The sequence below is a fragment of the Lissotriton helveticus genome, chromosome 12 (assembly GCF_964261635.1).
Source record: "Lissotriton helveticus chromosome 12, aLisHel1.1, whole genome shotgun sequence".
NCBI classification, from domain to species: Eukaryota; Metazoa; Chordata; class Amphibia; order Caudata; family Salamandridae; genus Lissotriton; species Lissotriton helveticus.
The window spans coordinates 157,018,110-157,040,833 of record NC_136073.1 but is presented as its reverse complement, the minus strand read 5'-3'; the positions used below and the strand labels follow the sequence as shown (position 1 = coordinate 157,040,833).

The 22,724-nt window shown below is 44.8% G+C and overlaps 1 protein-coding gene across 1 annotated transcript in view; it reads left to right on the top strand.

Annotated features, from left to right (window-relative positions):
- The first annotated feature begins 14,140 nt into the window (after window positions 1–14,140).
- The window catches only part of LOC144797985 (vomeronasal type-2 receptor 26-like), a 32,524-nt gene continuing 23,940 nt past the window's right edge, over window positions 14,141–22,724 (top strand). The window contains exons 1-2 of the mRNA XM_078668785.1: window positions 14,141–14,209; window positions 14,320–14,443. Of these exons, the coding sequence (XP_078524911.1) occupies window positions 14,141–14,209; window positions 14,320–14,443 (193 nt within the window). The remainder of the gene's footprint in view (window positions 14,210–14,319; window positions 14,444–22,724) is intronic.

The following is a 22,724-nucleotide window of genomic DNA, read 5'->3' as shown; positions in this document are numbered from 1 at the left end:
GAAGATGTTGCACAACATCACTTACATATAGAGAGTAGAGGGTGGGTGCCAATACACTTCCCTGTCTTAATCCTCTTTTTATTGAGACTGCTTCCATGAGTTCACCCCTTGGTCTCCATCTAAACCTTGCATAATTATGTTTAGGAAGCTGTACAATCTGTGTCGAATGTTCATCAGGTACTCCCTGAATTTTTAAGCAATCCCACAGGGATTTTCTAGGGATAAGATCAAAAGCAGCCTTCAGATCTATGAAAGCTATATACATATGTCCTTCCTTTAAATTAGTTGACTTCCAAGCTATGCATAATAATCTAAAACCCTAGTCTATTGTGCTTGTTCTTACTATGAACCACGCATTGTACAGAGAGAGAATATTATTTTTCTCCAACCACTTTTGGAACTGTTTTGCATAAACCTTTTGTAAAGCATCTATTAGACATACTGGGCTGTAATTGGCCAGACTTGACAATTACCCTTCTTGAAAATGGGAATTATTTCAGCTCCTTTCCAAGATTCTGGTATTGGTGCCCCTGCGGCCAAATCAATTCAAAGTAAGTTTATATAAGGTGCCCGCAAAGGTCACCTGGTATCTTATCAGGGCCTGGCGCTTTTCCAGGATTGACAGCTTCTATTTCTGCCACTGTATTGTCTAGATTAAAATAAAGAGGGGTATTTCAACCATGGGAGGCAATTTCGGGGGGGATTTTTGTCCTTAATAGGATGATCAGCAGCTACTGGGTCTACAGCATCATAGGGCTAAGAAATTTCTACTACAAGTGCCACAGTCCAAATATTGGTTCAGGCTGGAGTTGCCACTTTTATTTCCTTGAGCAAGTGTTTTCCACAAACCAGCATGATCCTTATTTTTGGCTGCTTCAATCAATTCGATCCAGATGCACGCATCCCAGTCCTTTTTTGATTGTACTATTACTTTCTTGTACTTCGCCCTACTGTCTCTTATTTTCACTATGTATTGGACCTTACAGCCTCAAACAGTTGGCACCTTGCTTCACGGCAATCCTTAGTGAACCAAGGATTGTATGGAAAATTTTTGGTGATGTTCAATGGCTCATGCTGTTGGGGAATTTTGCTCAAGAGCTATTTCAATTTCTCTACCATACTACAATGGATCTGCATAATAGGGATCATACATAGGGCAGTGTTTGTATAAGGCGATAAAGCAATGGAGAAGGTATTATAGATCATTGTCTTAATTTCGGAATTACCAATGATAGATTTTAATGCTCTACGATTGTTACTGACCAGCGGTTGTAGTATATTTCCATTGTTGGAGTTATTCCCCAAAGCCCAACTTTCAAGAAGGGTTCCCTCTAATGTTAGACTTAGTGGAAAGTGGTCACTTTCTTCTCGTGACTCAACTTTTGAATGAATGAATGAATGAATGGGGGATTTGTCTACGCGCAACTATGCCCAATGGGCTTCAAGGCGCCTAACTCAAATATTAGCTGAGGGCAACGAGAGACAGGAGCTTACTGATAGGCTTTAATGAAACACCAAGTTTTCAAGGCTTTCCTGAAGAGATCAAGTGAAGGCTGTGATTTGATCTCCAGGGGAAGTGAGTTCCATAATTGGGGAGCCAGAATGGAGAAGGCCTTGCTCCCCCATCTAGCCTTCTTAGCGCGTGGGACTACCAGTTGGTTTAGCTCTAGAGAGCGCAAACATCTGTTCGGGACATACCTAGTGAGCAGGGATCCCAGAGCATCAGCCGGGCCTGCCATCAGGGCACTGTAGGTCAGGCAGAGAAGTTTAAACGAGACTCTGGAGGGGATAGGGAGCCAATGGAGATTCTTCCTTGCCAAGGTCGCAGAGGACAGCCACGGCAGGGCCAAGACAAATCGCGCCGCTGCATTCTGCACAACCTGCAGGCGCTGCAAAAGGCCCTTGTTGGCCCCGGCATAGAGTGAATTACAATAATCAAGCCTTGAGCCAACAAGAGCGATCACAACCTGCTTACGGGCCTGTGGGGAAAGATAGTAAACGATTCTTTTCAGAATCCTGATGACACCCCAACAGGTGGCCACCGTCCTGTTGACCTGAAGTTCCATAGAGAGCCGGGTGTCAAAGATGACGCCTAGGTTTCTAGCAGATTGTGTGGGAGTGGGGCAGATACCTAAAGATGGAGGCCACCACTCACCTGACCACATGCCCTGGTCATTGCCAAAGACCAGGACCTCAGTTTTGTCACCATTCAACTTTAGGGAGTTGAAAATCATCCAGTATGCAACAAGTTGCATGCAGGACCTAAAGCTGGACGCGGTGACATTCACAGAGTGGGTCAGGGACACCATAATCTGTGTGTCATCAGCATATGACACTACCTCCATCCCCTGAGATTTTACTAGTCTTGCAAGGGGGGCAACATAGATATTAAACAGGGTCGGACTCAATGCCGACCCCTGTGGCACCCCACATTGCAAAGACTTAGCAGGGGAGAGGTAGTCTCCAAGCATCACACGCTGCTCTCGCTGCTGTAGAAAAGAATTCAGGAGACTAAGGGCCGGTCCTGCTACCCCTGCCTCCCTTAACCTAGATGTTAAAGTACAGGGAGACAGGGTATCGAATGCTGCTGTAAGGTCCAGCAATACTAGCACGGTAGTTTGTCCCAGATCTACTTTCCGGCGGATGTTATCTGCGACCTTAGTCAAAGCAGACTCCGTGCTGTGCAGCTTTCTGAAGCCATGTTGGGACCCATCCAGAAACCCTGAGGTGTCCAGGAAGTTGGAAAGATGACAATTCAGATGGGCCTCCAATATCTTAGTAGGAGCCGGCAAAAGAGATATTGGTCTAAAGTTCTTCAATAGACCAGGATCCAGGGTGGGCTTTTTAAGAAGAGGTTTTACAATAGCCCTCTTCCATGCCACCGGAAAAATGCCTTGATCCATAGCTCCATTCATTATTTCCAGCATCGGAGGAAGAATGATATCCCTACAGTCCTTTAGTATCTTCAAAGGAACCGGATCCAGAGGAGAAGCTGATTTCGTTTTATCTAGGAGGCGATCAAGTCCCTCCAAAGAAAGCGCAGGAAAATGGATAAGGGCCTGGGGAACATCCGCATCCCAGACTTCCAGATGTTTGACTCGAGAGGAGTCATCCTCACTCAGAGAGTTCCTCTGTGATTGTAGAGCAAGATAGATGTCATCAATTTTTTGATAAAAGAAATCCGAGATGTTGTTACATAGCTCCTGTGATGCAACCACAGGGTCGGGTGCCTGGAGAGAGCATAGGGAGTCCACGATCTTAAAGAGCTCTTTAGATGATGTAAGAGAACAGGTCAAGTTGGTAAAATAATCCTGTTTCTCCTTAATGACTCTACTTTTATATTCTCGTAGCAGGCCCTTGTACACTTCTCGATCTTTAGGATCCCAGGATTTGCGCCAACCTCGTTCCTTTCTTCTGCATTTTTGTCTGAGAAGCCTCAGTGCTTCCGTAAACCAGGGAGCTGTCGGCTTACGTCGCGCCACATATTTGAGTGAGGAAGGGGCTAACTCATCTACTGCTTTGGTGATGGAGTCAGCGAGTTCTTGTGCCGCCTCATTCACCATCCACTGGGATGTAATGTTAGTATTTTGAATAAAAGGGGCCAACGCCTCATTCGTAAAATTCCTGAAGCTTCTTTTAAAACATTTCTTATTGATGCCCGAGTTAACTTCCCGACAAGGGATGTCCAAGGACAGTGGAACTGCTAAATGATCAGACCAAACTATCGGCAGAGGCATGCCGACTGTTAGTCTAGAATCATTGGAAAATATCCCATCCAAGGTGTGACCAGCCTTGTGTGTTGGATGGAGTACCCTTTGGACAAAGTCACATGCCTCCAGGGAATTGACCAGGGAGGAAGTGTCTTTAGATGCCAGATCCTCTAGATGGAAATTCATATCACCCAGGATAGTGAAATGGGATCTACCAAAGTAAGGTTCCAAGATTCTAAAAAGCTCCGAGCAGAAGTTGGTTCTGGATCCTGGAGGTCTATAAACCAGAATTCCAGTAAAGGAACTCGAGGGGGCACTCACAATACAAAAGTATAAGGCCTCAAATGGGTCCGAGGGTACCGATAGAGGTTTTACAGTGCATGAGAGTGTGGACTTAAAAAGAATAGCCAATCCACCTCCTCTGCGTCGCACTCTATCCAGCCTCTGGAATGCATATCCTTCCGGAATAGCCAAAAGGAGATCATGACCAGAAGAGTCAGAGGCCCATGTCTCGGTAACAAAGACCCAGTCGGGTTGCCTCATACTTACAAAGTCATGAAAGTCTATACTTGTTTGGGTTGAGAACCGGGCTGACCAAGGGTAGGGGAAGCAAATTTCCTAGCAGCCTGTGTAAAGAAATTAAAAGAAGTTTTACACGAGGGACATACCCGCGCCTGACATAGGGCCTCCGGGGGGAGCCGATGATGGCACAGGAGCATAGGGGGTCTGAAGGACACCAAGTCGCGTAACAGATCGTCACTGGAAGCAGAAGCAGACATATCAGGAGTCCCAGGGTCCAGCCCGTCTTGCAGCACGTCCTCAGCGCGGACGGGCGCAGACGGGCTGAACTCTGGCGTAACTCCGGCATCAATCAGGCGTCCTCGCTGCGCGTGACCGCTGCGCGTCTGCATGACTCACTTATGTACACGCCTAGCGTCCTTCTGACGACTAGAGCGTGAAGCCTACCTGCTAGCGCCGAAAAGCGGCACCATCTACTTCCAAGATGGCGCTACTGCGAGGAGTTACGCCGGGAAGCGGACCCGCCCAACAGCGGTGTGTTTCCCAAAAGTTAGAGTGCAAGTGAGGGCCAGGCGCAATTAAGAACAGGGGAAAACAACACAAAATCAAATAAAATGAAAAACGAGGTGAGTTTAAAAACGAGCAGCAGCTCAGGTCCAGAAGCGCACAGAGCGCAGGCACAGGTCGAATAGCAGCTAAGAAGCTGATCTATTAAGTTACCCCATATGTTTACACTGGCAAATATATAATCCATTTTGCTCTTAGTGGTGCCTCTTTTGAAGGTATGTGCACTTGGGCTGTCCAATGACAGCCTGCCATTACAGGCCCTCAATCCTTGCCCTGAGACAAACCAGACCAATTGGATTGCTGCAGTTGTGCAAGGGACATGGGTACCAGCCTCCAACGGTGGGATACCTCTTGACATATTCTCCTCTTCGAGAATGGATTCCAAGCCCACTACAGGCTCAAACGTGCAATTGAGGTCTCTGCCTTTGATTACTGATATACTAGAACCAGTAGAGCTCAAAAGAGTATCCAATAGCTCTATCTCTGGTGGTCCTACACTAGCTGCTCTTGGTCTAATATAAACTTTAACCCCTTAGCTGCGGCGGCTATTCTGCCGCTGCGCTAAGGGGGAGGCGGGGCCGTGCGGCGCTCCCGTACTCGTGATGGAACCGCTCCGTCACGGCCCTCGAGTGAGCTCTGCTTGTGACGGAACGGTTCCGTCATGGCCCCGCCCGCTCATCAGAACGCTCAGCGCAGGCACGGAATTCACGCCGCGCAGGTGCGGAATTCGCGCCGCCCAGGCGCAGTGAGCGGGCCGTGACGGAACCGTTCCGTCACCAGCACAGCCCACCCGAGGCTCGTGACGGAACGGTTCCGTCACGAGCACACAACGGGTTAAGAAGATAAATATCTTTATTTTGTGTTTTTATTTTGATACCAATAATATCTTGAGATGGTAGTTGCAGTTGATTAATTTCTATCTTTAGAGAGATTTTGGCCCCTATAACTAGGTATCCTGATGTTGAAAGTGTCCTGCAGCCCAGCTCATGAGCTGGATACAAAGCCCAAGTTTTTTGCAAGAGGCAAAAGTCATATTGGTTCATGTACTCTTGCCAATCAGGAACTATTAATTTTTGTTTCAGCCCTGCTATATTACATGATATTATGCATTTAGTTGCTTGTTGGGGTTCCTCATCACTGTAAAGGATACTAGTTTGTACGGCTTCTATTTCTATAACCTGACAGTCCCTGAAGCATTAGATTATAATTTTCTAATAGTATTAATAATAACTTTCCTTCAGCTTTTCCCATAGACTGTTTGGGAGTGTGTAAAGGCCTATCACATTGCATATGTGTGTTACTAGTCAGTCAACTACCTCCAGGTCATTTTGAGTATGAATAGATGTATGTGTTTTTTTTAAGATCTACAGACATTGGTTGTTCTCTCTATCCTTAGTTGTGGGACTATTTAGCTTTCATCTCAGCACGGAATTAGAGGTTAAGCATGCTCTTAGGCCCAGTGCAATCAGATCGTAGATTAAACTCTGTGTTTTAAGGACAAGAATTATGGTGTCAAAAGACTCGTCTTTACTCGACAAACGTTCCGCTTTCATTATATCAGAACATATTACTGAGAGGCACCCGCGTTTACATCTTATCCAGTGTATTACCTTTTTTTAATGATTCTATATCATCCCTATAAGAGGAAAGGGTTAATTTGGGGACATTAGTTATGAAGACTTTTCGATCCACTGATCTAAATCTTCATTAATTGTATTACTGGTTGAATTCTGCCTAAAAACTGCATGTCTATTGTTTGAACGTTGCTTCAGCTGCGCTATTTTGTCGGTCCTGCTCCCTACTTCCATTTGTTGTAATTCCTGCAGGTGAATTGAAGTGCCCCTGTATTGTAATTATAATGCAATTTATCATTAGCAATATAATTTTGTCCAGCATTCCATCTTCTCTTTTGCATATCCCCTCTCTCTGGGTTTTCTTCTATGGTGCATGTTTTCCTCCTCTCCCAACTATTGCCATTAGTGCTCCCTCGATCTTGCAAATCCTCTTTAGCACTCCCTGCTGAATTCCGTGTGTAACAATAACATTTTGTCCATTGTTTGGTATTTGTGGAACCTGGAGGTCATCCTTTAATATCCTATTATAACCTTGTGCATCCGCCATAGCACCCTTCCTCCCCGTGTTACCTTGGGATATAAGATTCCCAATTAGTGTTTTGAAGTTGACAACTTGTATCGTTAGGGCATCTAACCTCTGCACTAGCTCTATTACCAGCTGAGCATTGACATTAGTTTTTACCCCGTGAACCGATGGTTCGGGCACTCTCAGCGAACCGGGCTTTAATTTTGTTTGAGCTTGCTGGTTACTATGATATGGGCGCATAGTTAGATTGTTGGGTTAAAGGATGAATGCTTCCATGATCTAGAGAAGTTACAAAGGCTAGCTGTGAATACCTGTTTGAACACACAATTGTTGGCCTGACCTCATTGACCCTAGTGCTGCAATTTAGGCCCTCTGCAACTGTGAGGTTTGTTTCATGGTGTATTTTTCAGTCTTGTGCAAGTGGCAGCGTTGATACTAACTGTGGAGTAACTATTTTGGGGGGAAAACTCAATGGTTGCACGTTTCGCCTGGTCTATGGATTCTATTATTCTGGGGGAATCGCCTAACTTTTTCTATAAAAGGCAGTGGTCTTGGATTTATGCTTACTTACTGTTTTACGTTTGTTATTTAGTAACAACTCTACTTCTTCTCTGAGGTACAATTCTCAGCTGTATTTTTCCCTATTCTTCATGATTTCCCCTTTTCTAAACCCTCAGCAGCTTTACGCTTTCCCATATTGGTAAACTTATAGGTAAGATTTGGCCTAAGGAATCCTTCTCCTACTATACCCTGTCGTATCCTCAAGCCCCAGAGATCACAGGACGCGGTGGCTGATTACAAGGTAACTTTATTGGCTCTTATTGCACAGCATACATCTACGTCTGGCTCTTTGCCATGCTGGTCGTCTTCCGTGTCGCCCCCTCCCCTGACCGGAAGTGGTGTCCGGTGTCCCCTGTCCTTTGCCCCAGACCCAGGGTCCTAGTGCCAACTGTCTGGGCACGACATCTCCCCCCTTGTTGCAAAACAATATTTCCCAGGATGCTGCCTGTGGTCACAGAGAGAGATAGAGAGAGATAGAGAGAGAGAGAGAGAGAGAGAGAGAGAGAGAGAGAGAGAGAGAGAGAGAGAGAGAGATATCCTTACAGGCCTCCGTCACTTTACATCTCTTCAATCAGTCTCTGTGGTTTCTTGCACTCCCTTCTCGGCCGTGTCTCTCTGTTGTCCACTTGTGCTTCTTCCTCCTGTTTAACTTCCTCCAGCACTGGTGCCTGCTGTTCTTTTTCCTTTGTTTTTAGTTCTTTGAAATGCGAACTGTTTCTTGTGATGTGATATCGCCCTGCTGATGCTGTTATCATTGGTCCCCTCACTTCCGTCACGGTCAGAGGATCCTTTGAGAATGCGCTATCTGACTTCCGCAGTTGTCTTTGCTGCACTACCACGGTATCTCCTTCTTTTATTTTTGTTTTAGTGGCGTGCCTCCTCCGATCGGCGTACGCCTTCATTTTTGCTTTTGCTTCTTCGTCTCTGGCAGCTATGATGCTTCGCTCCACGCTTGTCATCGCTTCCACTTGTGGTAGCCTGGTCCTGCTCGAGCGCCCCAGCACGAGTTCTGCGGGGCACCGTCCTGTGGAGCTGTGAGGAGTGTTCCGGTAGTCCCTCAGTACCTGCCATAGGGCTTGCCCTATCGATATCTGTGTTATCTTGGTTCGCTGTATCGCCTTTTTGACCGTTCCCATGAATCGTTTGGCCATCCCATTTGCTTGTGGCCACAGAGGTGTTATTTTCCGATGATGGATCCCTAGGTATTCCATGAATCTTCTGAACTCTTCACCTGAGAATGGCGGGCCATTTTCAGTCTTTAATGTCTGCGGTGAGCCCCATGCTGCAAAAACATCGTCCATGACTGGTAAGGTTGCATTTGCCAAGGTTGACGCTACTTGCCTTACAATTGGAAACCTGTAGAATTTGTCTATTATCTCCAACAGGTAATTTCCTGTCTCCAGGGGCCCATAGAAGTCAGCCACCAGTTCTGTCCAAACATCTGAAGTGGCTCCGGCTTGGATGGTGGCTCCGTCACTTGGCAGATGTGGCAGTGCATCACAGTTGCTTCGACCATGCTTTCAAGTCCCGGGAACCACACTTTTTCTTGTAGCATTTTCTTCGTTGCTACCACTACTCTTTGTGACTCATGTGCTAGCTCTACCGTCTGTCTTTGCAGCGTTCGGGGCATCACTATTCTAGTACCTCTCATCATTATTCCATTTTCGCTTTCTGAGAGCTCTTCATGGATCTTTTTGAACGCCAGAAGTTCCTCTTTTATCACTCCTTCTTCCAGGATGCTGTTGTTATTGACATGCCTCCACCTTTGTTGTCTTGTTACCTTTTGTATGGCTTGCATGGTAGGGTCTTGTTTTGTTTCCCGTTCCAGTTCTTCCATCGTTATTGATGCTGGTGTGTTGTGTTTCAGTACAAAATTTAGGTATTCCTCTGCCTCTGATGCATGTGGCAGGGGGTGCATTAACATGTAGTCAGCCGGGTTGTGTTCCTTTCCTGGTTTGTGTATTATTTTGAAAATTGTAGTCCATTAGCCGTATCCCCCACCTCTCTATCCGGGGTGGTATTTTTGCATTGGGATTTCCATAAATTGTTATCAGTGCTTGGTGATCCGTTATTATTGTGAAAGGTTTCCCATAGATGAACATGTGATAGTGTTTACATGCCCACACTACCGCCGGACTCACTTTCTCCGGTTGGGAATACGCTCTTTCGACGTATGATAGGCTCTTGCTTCGGTAGGCTACTATGCATCTTGGTGAGTCTTTGCCTGGTCTGTGTTGTGCCAGTATTGCCCCCAAACACACTGGGCTGGCATCTACTGTCAAATCAGAGCACAGCAGCGGATCAAAGTACGCCAGGTGGTCTACTGCTGTCACAGCGTGTCTGATCTCTTCAAAAGCTTTGCTGCAGTCTTCTGTCCACGTGAAACTCTGGCCCTGTTTTGTCAGTTCTCTCAGGGGTGCACTCACTGTGGCAAAATCTTTGATGTATCTTGCACTGTAGCTGGCAAGGCCGAGAAATGACCTCACCTCTGCAATGTCACCTGGCTGCTTCGCTCTTTCCAGCGTGTCCACTTTGCTGCGATCTGGCCGCATCCCTTTCTTGGAGAAGATGTGGCCAAAGAATACTAGTTCGTCTTGCCCCAGTTCACACTTGTCCTCATTCAGGGTCAACCCCGCCTGTTCAAGTTGGGAGCACACCTCTCGCAATGCCTTGTCGTGCTCCTCATCTGACTTGCCAAACACCAGAATATCATCACTGTAATTTAGGCTATTTTTCACCGGCCTTATTTCTTGCCGTATTGTTTCCTGAAAAATCTCAGCAGCGGACGATATTCCGAAACTCAACCGTTTATATCAGAACAGACATAGGTGCGTGGAAAACGTTGTGATGTATCTGGACTGAGGGTCGAGCTCTAGCTGGTGATATCCCTTGCACAAATCTAGCTTGGAGAAGCGTCTTGTACCTGTTAGGCAGCTGATCATATCATCAAGGCGAGGTCCAGGGTGTCTCTCACGTTCGATCGCTGTGTTCGGTATTCTCATGTCGACACAGATGCATATTTTGGATGTGTTTTTCTTCGGTACCGCCACTATTGGTGACACCCAGGGTGTCGGTCCTTCTGCTGGTTCTATGATATCTAGCTTGAGCAGCGCTTCAAGCTCTTCTTCTACTTGCGGTTGCAGGTGCATTGGCACTCGCCGGTGGTGCTGAGCTACTGGCCTCACTGCTTCATCGATGTGTAGCGTTTTTTGGCGCCGCTTTAGCTTCCCTAGTCCTTGCAGTAACTTGGGGTATTCCTTCAAGATGCTTTTCTTCTCTGACATGTTGTATGTCATTTCGAGGAAGCCCATTACCTGGGCTGTGACGTTGCTCAGTAAGCACGGTGCTGGAATGTCACCCTACAGCACGTGAATCTCTTCCTTTATCGTTTGACCTTTGTATGTTAGGTTCTAGTGAATTTTCCCATGTTTGTCACTGGTTTTCTAGACCCCCATGTGAATTCTCGGACGGCTTCAACGTTGGTTTCACCTCCATCTTCTTGTATTCCGACACGCACATGATGTTACATGTTGTGCCGCTGTCTAGGACAAACCTTGCTTTGTGTGGTCCTACGCCTATGGTCACGGACTCCGTCTTCTTTATCGTGTTACTGTCCACAAGGCGGATGCTTTCTTGCTTTCCGCCTTCATCAGAGGACATGGCAGCAGCGTCTGACATGAGGTAGAGTCGTTCTACTTTTTCTTCTTCCCCTTCTTCTCCTGACTCTATCGAGGAGCTTCTGTGCGCTGTTTTGACGTGTCTGCTAGTCATCATTTGCGGTCTTCCTGCTCTTCCTCTTTCATTTCTAAATTGCAGTCCCTGGCATACGCTGGCAAAGTGGTTGTTTCTGTTGCATTTCCTGCATGTTTGGCCAAATGCCGGGCACGTGCCTCTGTGTGGAAAGTCAAGTCCACATCTGTAGCAGGTCGATTCGGGTTGCTTCCTTGTCACCTGTTCATTTTGCCCTTTTTTCCAGCTGCTCGTGCGGCTGCTATCCGTCATGCGGTGGGCTGGTTCAACTCGCCGTTCTTTTCCTCGCTCCATCTCCTTTGTGTGCGCTGTCGCTCTTGCCTCGGCTCTTGCTTGTGACAGGATCTTTTCCAGTGATGTTGGTTCCTTCAGGATTCTCGCACGGAAGTCCGTGTCACGGCATCCCTCAATGATGCGCAGGCGAATCGCTTGTTCATTGTCGTATTTGTCGACTTCGCAGTGAGTTACTAGCTTCAGCAGTCGCGTTGCAAAATCACCCAACGATTCGTCTGTGTGCTGAAATGCTATTGTGAAGGTGTATCGCTCAAAATCGACGTTCCTCTGCGGATCAAATTTGTTCGTTAGGCACTTGATTAGTCTCTTGTACGCAGAAGTCTCTTCTTCTGGTAGGGTCACTAGTAGATCCTCTACTTCATCGCCTACTAAGTTGAGGAATAGGCTCAGTTGTTTGGCCTCTGTCACATCCGTGGCTTCCATGTACCTCTCAAATCTCCTGACCCATCTCTCCCATCGTATACCCACTTGCGGCTCGGACAGGTTGAATGGGAGAGGTCTGCGATATTGGGCGCTCTGCCTTTCGCCCCTTTGCTCTGTCATTTTGCTTTTCATTGTGCTCTTGGTGGCACTTGCTTCTCTGTTTTTCCACTGTCCTTCCCTGTTTCTTCTTTTTTTTTAAGGTGCCTTTCTTTGCATCTGTTTGTGCTTTCTTTCCACCCTTTTATCTTCTTTTTGTTCTTATTTAGTCATTTGCATTGCCTTGTGCTTTTTTTTCTCTTTTGGTGGTGCTCTTTTCGGCACTCTCGTGGCTTTTTCGTTGTTGCCTGACTTCAAAATAGCCGCCGCTCTGTTCTGCCCCCTTATTGGTCCATCTGCCTGACTCTAAAATGGCCGCCGGTAGTCTCGCAAGACTTCGTGGCCAATCGGATCGTTGCCTGACTTCAAAATGGCTGCCCGATCTTCTCTCACACCGATTGGCCCTGGCCGCCTGACTTCAAGATGGCCGCCGCGAGTTCGCGCTCAAATTTCCCTGTGATCAGGCTCACTTGGGTCATTCAGTTGGCTTACCGGCGCTCTCACGATGCTTCTTTTCTTTCTTCTGTGGCGGTTGGGGTGGGCTCCCGCGCCGATTTCTTCGCTCACACGCAAACCAGGGTGGGCTCCTGGTCTCGCTGAAGTCGGCGCTCGTCCCTCGACGCGACCCAGGGTGGGCTCCTAGTCTCGCTCCTGCTGGGCACTCGATACGATCCCACCTTCGTCGCCAGTTGTCGTATCCTCAAGCCCCAGCGATCACAGGACGCGGTGGCTGATTACAAGGTAACTTTATTGGCTCTTATGGCACAGCATACAGCTACGTCTGGCCCCTTGCCCTGCTGGTCATCTTCCGTGTCGCCCCCTCCCCTGACCGGAAGTGGTGTCCGGTGTCCCCTGTCCTTTGCCCCAGACCCAGGGTCCTAGTGTCCACTGTCTGGGCACGACATTCCCCCCCGTTACTTGATCCCTCAATAATTTTCCCCTTTCTTTCAAGGATGTAACTATTCTTTCTTCATGTTTACTTATTTTTGATGTGCCTTCTACATGTTTATATTGTTCAATGATTTTTTACTCTATTTTGGTCTTAAAAACCTCAATTACAACTCACTGAAAAAGTTTATTAATTAAACATTTTTGCAAACATATGTTTATTTTAAATATTAATGTTAACATTTTAGATATAAACAAAATAACATAATACTACATCACTATTAAATTAATTTAGTTAAAATATTTAAATAATTTAAACAAATTACATTACATTGAAATCATTTTTTGAAAGATGTATTTAATTTAAAAAAACATCCACATGAATGAAAATGTTTACATTTATCACGAATTTAAAATGAATATATGCTATGTAGAGTTGATTTAAATTAATGAAAATATTTTGTGAAAAATAATTCCATTTATTTTCAAATTAAAAATACTTAAGATATTAAATTAGAAATATTTATTTTGTATTTATATAATTTTTTTTAACAATAATTCAAATGTATATTTATTTAACATCATTTCCTAGAGGCTACAAATCCCTGCCTCCATTATTTGCCCTGGGAGGATGTTTCAGTAAAAGTGGTTGGTTAAGTGTGGTGCTGAAATAAACTCCAGATCCGAGCTAAAGTACATTTACAACAGTTTTTGGACCTTGTGACTGTAATAATTCTAGAAGTGCAGTTTGCGATAAGCAATGAGCTTACTATTTTGTGGGTGGGAATTTGTCCCTCCCTAAACCTCTCCTCTTTCCTAGTTTTTCCATATATGCTTCAAAGTGAAGGCATACCTGTGCGGTGATCTCTTCAGCTATTGCGGAGGTCTCCACATAGAAATACAGGCCAGGTAGAGGCTTGGACACCCTCATGTAGATGTGTGAATAGCATTTCATATTATGTGAATTGTACTATTGTATTACTACTAAATTTGCTACAGAATGGAGTCTATCAACAGGTCTTGAGTTGACCTTTACTAACATTTTGCCTGGGTAATTGCATGTCTTAATATGATGCAAAATACAGCATTTGTTTACCCACCATTCTAAAGGCACATGTACACAGCAATAAATTGAGTTGCATTGACTTGCACCAGTGCTTGACTGTGAGCCTGAGTTTGGCCCAAGGCTCTTTACAACAGTCCTTGACGAGTGCTGGTCAGATAAAGCCTATATGTGCCTCACATTATTCTTGCTGTGGAAGAGAGATTTACACAAGCTTGTTCCTATGGAAAATTCAAAGGTAAAACATGAACCATCATCATGGTATCAGCAGAAGAAACTGTATAAACCGGATTCAAATTCAACTGTATATAAACATCTCATTTAATTGATTTATTTCTGTTCTCCCAGATCCCTCAATCTTCCTGCAGTGAAATGTGCAAAGTTGGATTCAGAAAATCCACTCGAGAGGGCCAAGGAGTCTGCTGCTACGACTGCATCCCATGCTCTGAAGGGGAGATTTCCAATCACACCAGTAAGTTTAGTGAGGCCCAGTCACGGCTAGAATTATGCCTCCTGTGCATTCTCAACTCCCTTTCTGTGACTGAGTTATTTTCTGAGGGGGTTTTATAAGGAATTTCCATGTTAGAGGAATCTTAGAAGGGTGGCTCTTTTACGAACTTGGAAATGTAGCCTTTTTTTTATTAAAACGTTTTATATAGCGCGAACTAGACCCGAGGTTATCAGAGCGATTTACATGAGCACCAGTTTCGTTACAGATTTACACATGAATTTTTGCTAGGCATGAGGAGATTAAGTTATTTGCCCTGAATCACAGGATGTTGAGCGTCATTGTCGAGACTCAAACCCTGTTCTCCAGCTTCGAGGTTGACCGCTCTAGCCTTAAGGCTACATACTGTTTACAGAAACCCAAGAGTGTGCTATGTAGAAGAACTCCTGAATGGTTGTTGTTGAATTATGGGAACCCAAGACAGTGGCTTTTTGTAGGATCCCTAGAACTGGCATTATTAACAACCACAAGCGGAAACAATTGTCTCTTATGGAAACTGACAAATTGCATTAAACCAGACTTGATGCTCAAGTTGAATTAATTTTAACATTTGCACAAATGCCAACTTTAGAAATTTGCCTCTTTTTTGCCAAAAGATTTCCAGTGGCTGTTCATGATTGCTGGCCATGAGACATCTTTCTACCATTTGGGGGTAGGGGATGTGTGACCAAAACTCAGGAAGGAACACAAAGGGCATGCCATTGGAATAAGTGTAACCTCTACTTGGCACAAAGGCCAAACAAGGTGTAATCCCAAAAAGCAAGCTCAAAAGAGGTTGTTGTCTTTGAAAGGCAAATAGTGGATACACACACGACTGTCTGATCCTTTGTATTTCCAAACATACTTTCATTGAGAACAGAGTGGGGTAAGACACTGACAAACATTTTTCCCTTGGGCATGTAGTCCCTGCATATCCACGCCACTGGGCTGGGCAAGGGAGGGGGATGTTGGGAGTGGTCAGAATGGTGCATTCTGTGCTAGCTATATACCACACTTTACAGGAAGTTGTCACTAGGAGGAAGGGGACCTTTTAACCCATTGGCTAGTAGATCAGATAATACGTAATGTCAGTGCCGAAAACCCCACATAAAAGCACAATACAGACATTAAAACACCATTAAAACACTTGTCAGGTCATCATCTGGGCACAAAATTTAAAACAGCAAATAGTTAATTACATGATAAAAACAGGCAATACAAAACCAAAAAACAGATAAAAAGTAAATGCCAAAATAGTCAGGGTAAGAAGATCACACTGTAGGGGTCAACACAGCTGGCAGACCATCAGACAAATGCATTTAAACTGGTGTAACTTTGGGCATCTGTCAGTTAAAATAACATTGGTTTTCTTTTGGCAATTCAATTCCTGCATTAGAGATTTAGCTTTCTTTTGCTGGTACAAGCCATAACTCAGGATCTCCCCTCTGAGATCGGCCTCAAAGGCATCCCATAGAAACCCGAAAGATGTTGAATGCCGATTGTCTTGAAAGAACCCCTTGATCCAGCTCTTAATTTGATCTAAGAAAGTATCATCAAGAAGATGTTTCCTATTGAAAGTGAAAGTTGGTGGATTAATAGAGGAGCCTAGTGCAGGGATGTCCAGGACCACTAGAGCATGATCTGATGTAATTCTTGGGAATACTCGCATTTTGGCATCTGTAAATAGTAGAGGTCAGGCAAAAAAGTATTCAAGACGGCCACGATAAGCCAGCGCCCCAATTTATCAGCTAATACACGTCCCGAAGTTTGCATGGTAGGTTTGGCTAGCAAAGCCACCCCCTGGGTGCTTGAGGATTGTGACGTAGCTGCTAAGAGCATGAAGCACATATCAGATAAAGTTTTCCGCTTCTCCCAGGGTACATGGGTCTCTTGTAAGCAAATCAAATCTGGCTGAATCACACGAAGTTCAAGCAGCAACTCTCTGCCTCTTATTGTAGCTATTTAGGCTGCAGACATCTAAAGAACATATTCGCAGTCCTGGTCTAGCCAGTAGGGATATAGGGGGACAAGCTAATTCTCATCACTCTAGAAAAAAAATATTAGATACATTAAACTGAAAATGCTACAGATACTGTGGATTACTTTCCTTATTTTACCCCAGGACCAACCGCAACCCCCCAGTCACCCCCCGACCTCTACCACCCGACCCCCATACCCCCTCTCCCCTACCCATACCATTCCGCAAAGGCATTGGGACCCATGGTCTATGAGATGACAAGCTCCCTCCACCCATATGCTCACCTCCACGACAGACCCCTCACCCTATACAATAGTTATGACAATAAAAAAAAGATTAGAATTCACAGCATTCAAAAAACATATACATATAGCCATATTGTCATAATCGATTGAACTGTCCGGGTTGCCCGATCAGATATAGAATAGGGTGATACGAATGTTTAGGGAGAGAAAGGAACGGAGAAAGAAGAGAAAGAGAAAAATAGAGCAGAAAATCAATGGGATAAAGGACAAATAGAACTAGTAGCTTGGCTATATATTAAATCGAGCCCTGGCATTCATTTTTACAACTGTGACCACCGTGACGAAATTGGACAGTTTTCGTAAAGATTGCAGAAATTCTTTCGCGAGTATCTCAGAGGAAAAAAATCGGGTCTGATCTTTGACCGCAATTTTAAGCTTGGTTGGGTTTAGTAGAAAGACCTGAGCCCCTTTAGCCTGAAATGGTGCGATAAGCTGGTGTAGATATCAGCGCCTCTCCACAGTTAGATGACAAAAGTCAGGCCTAACAAAAAACTCGAACCCCTTGCCTGCCTGCATTTTATCTGGACGTGCCAGGGAGTACACAATTACCGAGCCAGAAAGCTATTGAGAGATATCAGTATCGCTCTTGGTCGCTCTAAAGTTTAACCGGATCTGGGGTGGGGGTTAAATGGAAAGAGGTGTGCTCTTTCCACTTCCCGCGACCAATCCCATTTGTTCAGTTCAGGAAAGGCTTCCGTAAACAAATCGATAATAAATTTATGAGGATCCTGTCCTTCAACCCCCTCTGGAATTTGCAAAACCCTTAGATTGTTCCTGCAAGAACGATTTTCTATGTCGGCCAGTTTCCACTGTGTATCGTCTTTTAAAGAGCGTAGAGAATCTGTCAAAGCCTTCTGAGCAACTAGCTTGTCTTCAAAACATGAGATTCTTGCTTCTGATTCATTAAATCTCGTTGTGAACTCTGTACAGGCTTTAGCAATCAAGCGCACAGAGTTCTGCAATTTGCAGCAAGACCCTTATACTCTCTGATTCTCTAATCGTGCTTCCTCTCTATGGCTGACCATAGTCTGATAAATCAGAGCCAGTGAGATATCCTCAGAAGGGTTGGTTAGAATATCAGTAACAGTCCCCGGGCTACGGCCATTCTCTACGCTCAAGTCAATTGAGCTAGAGTAGTTCCATTGTAGAGCATTGCCCCCTGTACCATCATCTGTCTGTTTAACACAGCCTTTTACCTCGTGTTTTTTGCGCACTGTATTTTGTGTGCCGTCTACATCGACCGCATCCTCAAAATGTGTGCCACTATAGTCACTACCACCATCAACGTCAGGACCAGACATGTCCGTGGCCTCAAAAATTGACTCAAGATCATCACTAGATGAGTTTGACTGATCCGATAGCAAAAATAATAGTCCCCGCATTCTATGTCCTGCAGTGAAGATTTGAGCCCTGTCACATCATCTATTTTGTGTCCTTCTGAGGCTGAACCAGAGCCCTTAATACTATCTGGGCTGGCGGTAATGTCACCATTCAGCAAGACCAGAGTAGAAGCACCTCCTACGTGACTCGGGAGATTGCCCGCAACAATTACAGCCTCACCCGGTTCACCCCCAGAGGTGACTCCGTGTATAGGTATCGCGCCTATGTTAGAATTACTAGCGCCATTAGGGTCACGGTCTGTCAAACCCCCCAGCTGCTCTAGAGTAGAGTCCATCGTTCTCTCAACCCCTGTCGCCACGTCAGCAGATATGTCCTGAGGATCTTGGAGAGTCTGTTTTTTTTTCCCTTTATCTTTCGTTTTACCCACAGAAAATAGGGTCGGGATGGAGCGCTTACCCACATTCGTTAGCGTTTTTGCTCCCTTTACAGCCGGCTCCTTGCCCGGCGTTTTGGGAGTGCTTGCTATAGTCGTTGCAGTTGCTGTGTTCTTTGTCCCAATGGCAGTACCAGCGATGTCCATATGAGGGCTAGTCCTCCCTCTTCCAGCCTTTGGAGGTATTGCGAGCAAGATCCTGTCTGAGCCTCTGTGGCCACCGTAGCAAGCAGGCACCGTCAGCGAAGACCAGCGCAGGCCCCGGGTGAACCTCGAGAAGCTGCCGCGATATAGGGGATGTAGAGCAGCCAAGATCGATGCCGCTGAAACAATCTACATGCCCGGCCGGTGAGATATTCCTCTGTTCCGTTCTCAAACGATTAATTTACCATAGCCAGCGTGGGGGATTAGAGCAGCTATGAGCGGCAGCTTACACGTTTGAAGCTACAGACGCCATCTTGCCTCGTATACTAGACTTGAATCTGCGGAAGAAAATCTAGCACAAGGGATATTAGCTAAGAGCAATATCACCGAACTTCAAACTAATGTCGCTAGGTGTAAGAGTAATATCAATTTATCCTGGAGTAAGGAGATCACAGCTAAAAGGAATGCTATGAGTACGGCAATAAGCTGCGCTCTAATGAAGCTACACATAGAATAGCTGGTATGAGAAATCTGTCTGGTGATATGGTGTTTGATCCTCAAGAAATTCTTGGGATTTTCCATACATTTTATGAAGACCTTTATCTGGGAAAAGAACCAGGAGTGCATATTCCGAACCCTGGGATACAACAATTAGTGGATCTGGTTGGACAGGAAGAGGTAGGGATATTGGGGAGTCCCATCACTTTGGAAGATTTAGAGCTAGCAATAAATAGCATGGCGATTGGTCAGGCAGCGGGTCCCGACAAGCTTCCCTCTGAGGTCTACAGGGCTTTTTTTCAAGAAATTAAAACAGACTTGTTGGCCGTTTTTTAAGCAGCCCAGTGGGGGGGGGGCACCACAATCGTGGGACGAGGCCAATATTGTCATATTTAAGATAAAAGATAAGCTGCCAGATCAGCCGGGGTCATATCGCCCAATCTCCCTTGTCAACTGTGATGGGAAGATTTATGCCAAAATGTTGGCGAACCGCCTGGCAAAAGTAATTTCTCACCTAGCATCCTCAAACCAGCATGGCTTTATCCCAGGTCGGGGGACCGTGAACCATATTAACAAAATTGTGACGCTTTTTGATATTGCTCAGGCTGAATCCAGAGACAGGATAAATTTTATTGGATACCGAGAAGGCGTTTGATCGCATAGCTTGGGATTTTCTCTGGGAGGTTATGCAGCAGATGGGGCTTGGTCAGGGATTCATCCAGGCTATGAGAGTACTTTACCGGTCACCTACTGCTAGGATTTGCTCTATGGGACTTGTCTCAGATCAAAATCTCAGAGGCACGCGGCAGGGGTGTCCTTGTTCCTCCCTGCTGTTCTCCCTATACATTAACCCCTTCTTATGAATGCTTGAAAGTAGCTCCCCGATTAAACCCTTTCGCGTCTTGGAATATAATTTCCTTGTTTTTGCATATGCCGATGATATCGGCATAACAACATCGGATCCTCTCGCTGCTATATCCGAGGTGGAACGGCTTGCAGGAGAGTATGGCGCAGTCTCGGGCTCTAAGATCAATATCTCAAAAACCCAGAACCTTTGTACGAAGGAAATTAAGGCTAGCGACTTAAGATTCGAGAAAACTTGAAAGATCTGGTGGACGTTAACTGGGGGGATATCACCACCAAGGTAAAGCAATCGCTAGACAGATGGGAGTGTCTACATTTATCTTTGGTAGGCAGAGCTAATATTCTGAAAATGAACATACTCCCCAAGGTTTTATATTTTTTCAGATATGTATCCTTAGAGGTATCTTGCGCCCAGCTACAACATTTGCATGCACTCTGCTCTAACTTCTTATGGGCTCCAGGAAAACCTTGAAGGGCTATGCAGTTTATGATGCTTTCCAGGGAGAGAGGGGGGTTGGTTGGTCCCCAACTTCACACTTTATTATTATTCGTGTCTTTTATCAAACATGGGGATAATGCACACTCGAGTAAGTGTTAGCAACGCTGCTGAGGCTTTCTCAATCTTTCAGATGTTGCTAGGTGAAGAGGTCAAGAACTAACTCTTTAAGAGGTTGGATAGGAGTTATCATAAAAGAACGCACTTCAAAATCTTGGGGGAAGCCTTTAAGGTTCGGAGCACGGTACAAAAGAATCTTCAAATTCAGGGATTACCGCTTTATCCCCTACTACGGCCATAGGTATATTACCCTCTATTTTCTAGGACCCTGTGGTTAATTGCTGGAGATCTAAGGGTATTATCCAAATTGGGTATTTCTATGAGGCTGGGGAACTTTACGTATCCTTTACAGATTTAGCTAATACATTTGTCCTTCATAAAAATCAGTTTTTTTATTTTTACAAATTCGCGATTTTCTGAGCAAAAAATCTATAATGGAACCTCTCAAACTAGTTGAGGCTATCAGGAGTCAGGGTAGAATTGGGCTTTTATATAATATTCTGCTAGATTTAAGGAGGGACGATTTAGATAAACATAAATCTAAATGGGCACTCAAGGTGGGAGAGCCTAGTGTTTCCTTGGAAAGGCGATTTCTATTACTGGGGAAATTTGCCTGTCAGTAAATCATAAAGCCCAGTTTTATAAAACTATATTCAATCTGTATCATACCCCAGCCAAGATGTTGAAATGGGGGAGGGGAAACAATGGTATATGTTTTCCGTGTTGAACGGACAATGCCGACATTCTCCATATCTCTTTTGCTTGCCCCAAGGTGGCCTCATCTACAGAACATATAGAGAAGTTCCTTACGGAGATCTCTGGGGTGCCTGTTAAGATCTCGGCCTCCATGATGCTGCTAGTGGTCGATGAGGATCTTGAGCTATGGGAACCCTATGTATACATTTCGGTACTTGCTCTTTGTCGTTACAGTGTTTAACGTCTTTGTGGCTCCAATCTGAAGTGCTATCTTTTGAATCGTGTAGAGCCCGGTTCTATAGCATATATAACTTAGAATACAGTCTCTATGATGTCAAAGGGTCAAGGAAACGCAAACTAGGTATTTATGTATGGGGGTAATATATGAGTTTTTGACTTTATGTCTACCCGCAGTTGATAAAGATACAGATAAAGAAACAGAGAAAAAAAATCGATCTACTCCCTTACTGCGCATGCGTCATTCACGCAGCGTCAGCGTTATTACACAGAGTTCGAGAGCTCATTTCGCCATAGACCTACCCGCAGACAGGAGCGGAAAGAAACTATCGCAGTAGCACCAGGTGAGCTTAGAACGCCAGGAAGCACGAGGAGATCGGTAGTGAGTTTTTAATCGCGCAGCAGCGTAGCTTGAATACCTAGGCTGTCCCTAACCACCGCGTTAACGGATAGTTAAGCAGCAGCGGTTTAGCGTCTTAGTTTCACAGAAACTAGAATGCATTTGAGTATGAACTAAGAAGGGAGATTAAAAGTGAAAGGAAGTACATATTAGCAGAAGAGCGAATGTAACTAATGTGATAACTTGACGTAAATGTAACCATTGTTGATTTAAAGCGAGTTACAATGTACACTGTTTATTTTGTTTGTAGAAAATCCCTGACGAAGGTGAAGGGTTTCACCGAAATGCATTGGATTATTATTGCTACAAATGATGATATGGAAATACATTGTGTCAATTTAAAACAATGTGAAATATAATTTTATCAACTTACAAGTAAAGGACTGATTTGAATTATTTGAAGAGTAACCGTTAGCTGATTCAGCAAATACACTGGTGCCATGGGAGATGCACCTACGATTCTATAGGTGTGCAACCAGTGAGCATTTATTCATACACTCCAGGAGGGGAGTGGTTCCTATGAGCACAGTATAAACATTGTTTGTACAAACAAGGCGGTGCACATACCCTATATCTATTAGGCAATGATAGATCACATGAACTGTTAAAGGTGAACATAAATGTAATCCATTGTAATGATTTTAGGTAATGATTTTAGGTATAATCGAAAGGATTGAATTGCTTTTATGCCTAGCTATTAGATATGTCTGCATATGTAACTTTTTGAATATTTTGAATGTGTTTAGCAATAGTGCACTTTAAAAATGAACAACTGCTGCTACACTGTTTGAGGGAGTTTAGCAATGGCAGGTAC